Genomic DNA, 4,665 nt, shown 5'->3' on the forward strand with positions numbered 1-4,665 from the left:
GGACCAGGATAGGTAGTTATATATAGCTGCTATCTCCAGCTAAATTAAACCTTTGAAAAGTATTATACGCTAGACTGGTTACACTTGTGATCAAAAACACTTTAATGGAGGTTAGTTGATTCCTTCTGGATTGTCTAAGAAAAGTCTTAGTAGAGGAATGTTGCTCATTATGCTGTTATTATGTAATAAGTCATTATTATAAAACAAAGTATAACTCACCTTTCCATTGGGACTTGCTTTTTTGAATACCCTGAAAAAGGACACAGAGAGACAGAGATAATAGAAAGAGAGAGGGGGAGAGACAGGGAAAGGGAGCGAGAGACATGTAGGGGGCGAGAGTGGGGAAGAGACAGAGAAGAGAGAGAGAGAAGAGAGAGAAGAGAGAGAGAGAAGAGGAGAGAAGAGAGAGAGAGAGAGAGAGAGAGATGGGAGAGAGAGAGCGAGAGTGAGAGAGAGAGCGAGAGCGAGAGCGAGACAGAGAGAGAGAGAGAGAGAGAGAGAGAGAGGGGACGGGGGAAGGAGGAGAGACATGTAGGGAGAGAGGGGAGGAGAGAGAGAGAGAGAGAAAGAGAGAGAGAGAGAGAGAGAGAGAGAGGAGAGAGAGAGAGAGAGAGAGAGAGAGAGAGAGAGATGGGGAGAGATAGGGGGGGAGAAAATAGAGAGAGAGATTTAGGAGTTGATATATCATTTCTCAATCAGTTTCTTCATTCAAATAGTAAAACTGTACCAGCTCCATATTTGTCCAGTAAAACAACTATCTGAAATAAAAATGTAGTTTTTTTCCTAAAGGGGTTTTCGAGCTTCTGAATCTGGTGGGTAAATGCTTGGGTCRTACCTGAAACCTAATAGAACCATAGGAYTGAACAATGGCGGCAGCAAACCCAACACKAGCAGTGGTCGTTCGCAAAAGGCAATGCCACGTGTGGGATTATTTTTAAGTACATTGAACACTGGAATATTTAGTTTTTGGTGAAATGTGTAAAGGTGATTGGAATGTTATATGATGGTAATACTAGTTCAGTATCTCTTCAGCATGGAACAGCTAAAAGGTTTGACGAGAGGAATTCGTCAAGGATGTCCCAGTTCACCATTACTGTTCATTGGCTATCAGTCAATTAGCAGATGACACTACTCTGTTCTTTAAGAACACAGCACAGATTCCAGCATTTGAAACCTTCTGGTTTACATTTAAATATGATTTTGTTTTTAAATGAATGGCTATTCATGATCACCCGTTGATTACTGTGCATTATATACCAGTTAAAGATTAAGTAATAATATTTAGATATTGTAATTACAAAGGATTAAAAATTTAGGGAAAAGTCCAATATACAGAATAATTGACAGAAGAGTCAAACTATTCTCAATAGTTGGCTACAAAGGGAGTTATCCATTTTTGGACATATTCCACTTACTAAAATGGAGAGTCTATCAAGACTAACTAACCTAGATTATTAATTAGCTACAGTATGCCTGAGAAGTTAATCAAGATAATTAACAATGACAATTTTGTAAAAAATAAACATCAGTATTTAAGAAAAGGGGATATTGTAAAGTCTATTGAGGAAGTCTGAATGCAATTGACTTTGATCCAATTAAATGGTACCATCAAGTTAAAATGGTRACAATGTTTTATTCAAAAATATGAACATATTTCATTATTATATTTCATTCACAAATGTTTTTTGAAAAACACCCCTGTTTATTGTCTTCTTAAACAAGGTAAAGTTATATAAACAATCTTTAAAATGGGTTAAATCCAAACAAGCCCTTGATGTMTATAATAATCTCTGTAATTTGATTCCTGAATAGACCACCCTGTGTATTTAAAAAAAAAAAAAAAAACGTTTTCTCAGTATGTTGTATTGTGTCAGAAGTGTATGGAACAGAGATGAAAAACCCAACCAACCTCAAAGTTCATCTGAACTGCACCCACAAAGACTTGCAGGATAAAGACACGGTGTGATATTATTATTAGAGACATTATTTTATTATTTGGAATCCGTCAGGATTCTACTCCTGGTATTATGAACAGACATAAAAAGGAGACTTGAAAAATGTGTTGAATTGCAGGAAATTAGCTTTAAAACGACTAAATGTTCTCTTCACTCCATGGCGTAATGTGGAGAATTACAGTGAAAATTAGTTTAAAACTGCACATTTTTCTCTCCATCAACAAAAAGGGCTGTGAACAGTTTGGGGTTGCAAGGTGGAGGTTTGTTACTACGCTGAAAAATGACAATATCCATCCGGACCTTTGCCACCTCCTGGAAATGTGTGTGACTGGACCCTCTCACATAGTATTGGAGTACCTCTGCTATAGGCCTACAACACATAAACGCCTCCTAGACAACCATGTATAAGGAGACTTTCTGTCACTACACTAAATCATATAAAAAAAACGAAATAGAAATTTGTTTTTTTCAAATTAATACCACATATTTGAGCCAGTTTGCTACAGCAGGACAATAATCCTGCAGCAACAGGAAATGTGAATTATTACGTGGATTATAAAACATTGTAGGGGTTGATACATTTTTCGTTAGTGCAAATCAAGTCTGAAAGTGGAAAGCAGAAATTACAAATACACTAAAACTCAGGAAAATGTAGGAAAATACATAAATAAATAAATAAATACAGTATGGGAAGAGGTAGTTGTTTGGGCTAAATTATAGATGGGCTATGTACAGGTGCAGTAATCTGTGAGCTGCTCTGACAGCTGGTGCTTAAAGCTATGCTTAATGCATCCATCTGCTAGCAAACTTTTATTCTGACCTGAGCTTAGAAGTGTGAGTCTGCCTTGTGCATCATAGCATGCGTATCGGTGAATCGCTGTGGAAATATGAGGCATAGTGTAATCAATGTGTAATAACTCCGTAAAGAATGAATGAACGTGTCAAATTATTATGTGACATGCGGTCATATTCAGGTCTTGATTTGTCATAAAACTTTATTTTGACCCAAACAGCATTCCATTCTCAACAGGCCAATAGCACAACATTGACTCTCTAAGGCTTCTAAATACTGTACAACCATGACGGGAGAGGCAGGCATTCTCACCACACCTGGGGTCAAGCAGCGTTTGTATCCTTTTTCAAATACTTTGAGCATTTGATTGAGCCTGCCTGGAGCGCCAGATGTTCTAACACTTTTGGCACTATTCTATTGGTTTCATTGCTCCAGTCAAGCTTAATCAAACGCAGTTCAAGTAATTGAAAGACAACAAACAGTATTTTGATCCAGGTCGGTCACTCACTCAGTTTACTCTCTCCTATCCTGACTGTTAAATGGTGTCCAATGTGTCCAATGCAATTACTGTACCTCCCTGTCGTCCCTCCGTATCCTCCCTCCCTTCCTGTCTTCCCTCCGTATCCTCCCTCCCTCCCTCCCTGTCCTCCCTCTCTCCCTCCCTATCCCTCCCGCTCTCCCTCAATATCCCTCCCGCTCTCCCACCCTGTCCTCCCTCTATGTAGGTTCTTAATGACTCCAGGAAGACATTATGTTACTGTCCAGAGCAGAGTAGCAGATCCTCCCCTACTTCCTCTTGTTACTGTCCAGAGTAGCAGACCCTCCCCTACTTCCTCTTGTTACTGTCCAGAGTAGCAGACCCTCCCCTACTTCCTTTCCTTTGGTTACTGTCCAGAGTAGCAGATCCTCCCTACTTCCTCTTGTTACGTCCAGAGTAGCAGACCCTCCCCTACTTCTCTTGTTACTGTCCAGAGTAGCGACGACCTCCCCTACTTCCTCTTGTTACCGTCCAGAGCAGAGTAGCAGACCCTCCCCTACTTCCTCTTGTTACTGTCCAGAGTAGCAGACCTCCCTACTATCCGTCTTGTTACTGTCAGAGTAGCAGACCCTCCACTATCTTCCTCTTGTTACTGTCCAGAGTAGCAGACCCTCCCTACGGTCCTCTCTGTTACTGTCCAGAGTAAAGCAGACCCTCCCTACTCCTCTTGTTATTGTCCAGAGTGCAGACCCTCCACTACTTCTCTTGTTACTGTCAGAGTAGCAGACCCTCCCTACTTCCTCTTGTTACTGTCCAGAGTAGCAGACCCTCCCCTACTTCCTCTTGTTACTGTCCAGAGCAGAGTGAGCAGAACCCCCCCTACTTCCTTTTGTTACTGTCCAGAGTAGCAGACCCCTCCCTACTTTCCTCTTGTTACCGTCAGAGCAGAGTAGCAGACCCTCCCCTACTTCCTCTTGTTATTGTCCAGTAGCAGACCCCACTACTTCCTCTGTTACTGTCAGAGTAGCGAACCCTCCCTACTTCCTCTTTTACTGTCCAGAGTAGCAGACCTCCCTACTTCCTCTTGTTACTGCTCCAGAGTAGCATACCCTCCACTACTTCCTCTTGTTACTGTCCAGAGTAGCAGACCCCCCTACTTCCTCTTGTTACTGTCCCAGAGCAGAGTAGCAGACCCTCCCACTACTTCCTCTTGTTACTGTGCAGAGTAGCAGACCCTCCCCTACTTCCTCTTGTTACTGTCCAGAGCAGAGTAAGCAGACCCTCCCCTACTTCCTCTTGTTACTGTCCAGAAGTAGCAGACCCTCCACTACTTCCTCTTGTTATGTCCAGAGTAGCAGACCTCCACTACTTCTCTTGTTACTGGTCCAGAGTAGCAGACCCTCCCCTACTTCCTCTTGTTACTGTCCAGAGCAGGGAGG

At 41.8% G+C, this 4,665-nt stretch overlaps 1 protein-coding gene across 1 annotated transcript in view; it reads right to left on the minus strand.

Annotated features, from left to right (window-relative positions):
• The window catches only part of LOC112075549 (beta-arrestin-1-like), a 28,391-nt gene extending 27,536 nt beyond the window's left edge, over window positions 1–855 (minus strand). Inside the window, exons 1-2 of the mRNA XM_070440951.1 lie at window positions 836–855; window positions 220–250 (exon numbers count right to left, since the gene is read on the minus strand). Coding sequence (XP_070297052.1) covers window positions 220–250; window positions 836–855 — 51 coding nt within the window. The remainder of the gene's footprint in view (window positions 1–219; window positions 251–835) is intronic.
• Between the last annotated feature and the right edge of the window lie 3,810 nt (window positions 856–4,665).

The sequence above is a fragment of the Salvelinus sp. IW2-2015 genome, unplaced genomic scaffold (assembly GCF_002910315.2).
Source record: "Salvelinus sp. IW2-2015 unplaced genomic scaffold, ASM291031v2 Un_scaffold3233, whole genome shotgun sequence".
In the NCBI taxonomy this organism is placed as follows: domain Eukaryota; kingdom Metazoa; phylum Chordata; class Actinopteri; order Salmoniformes; family Salmonidae; genus Salvelinus; species Salvelinus sp. IW2-2015.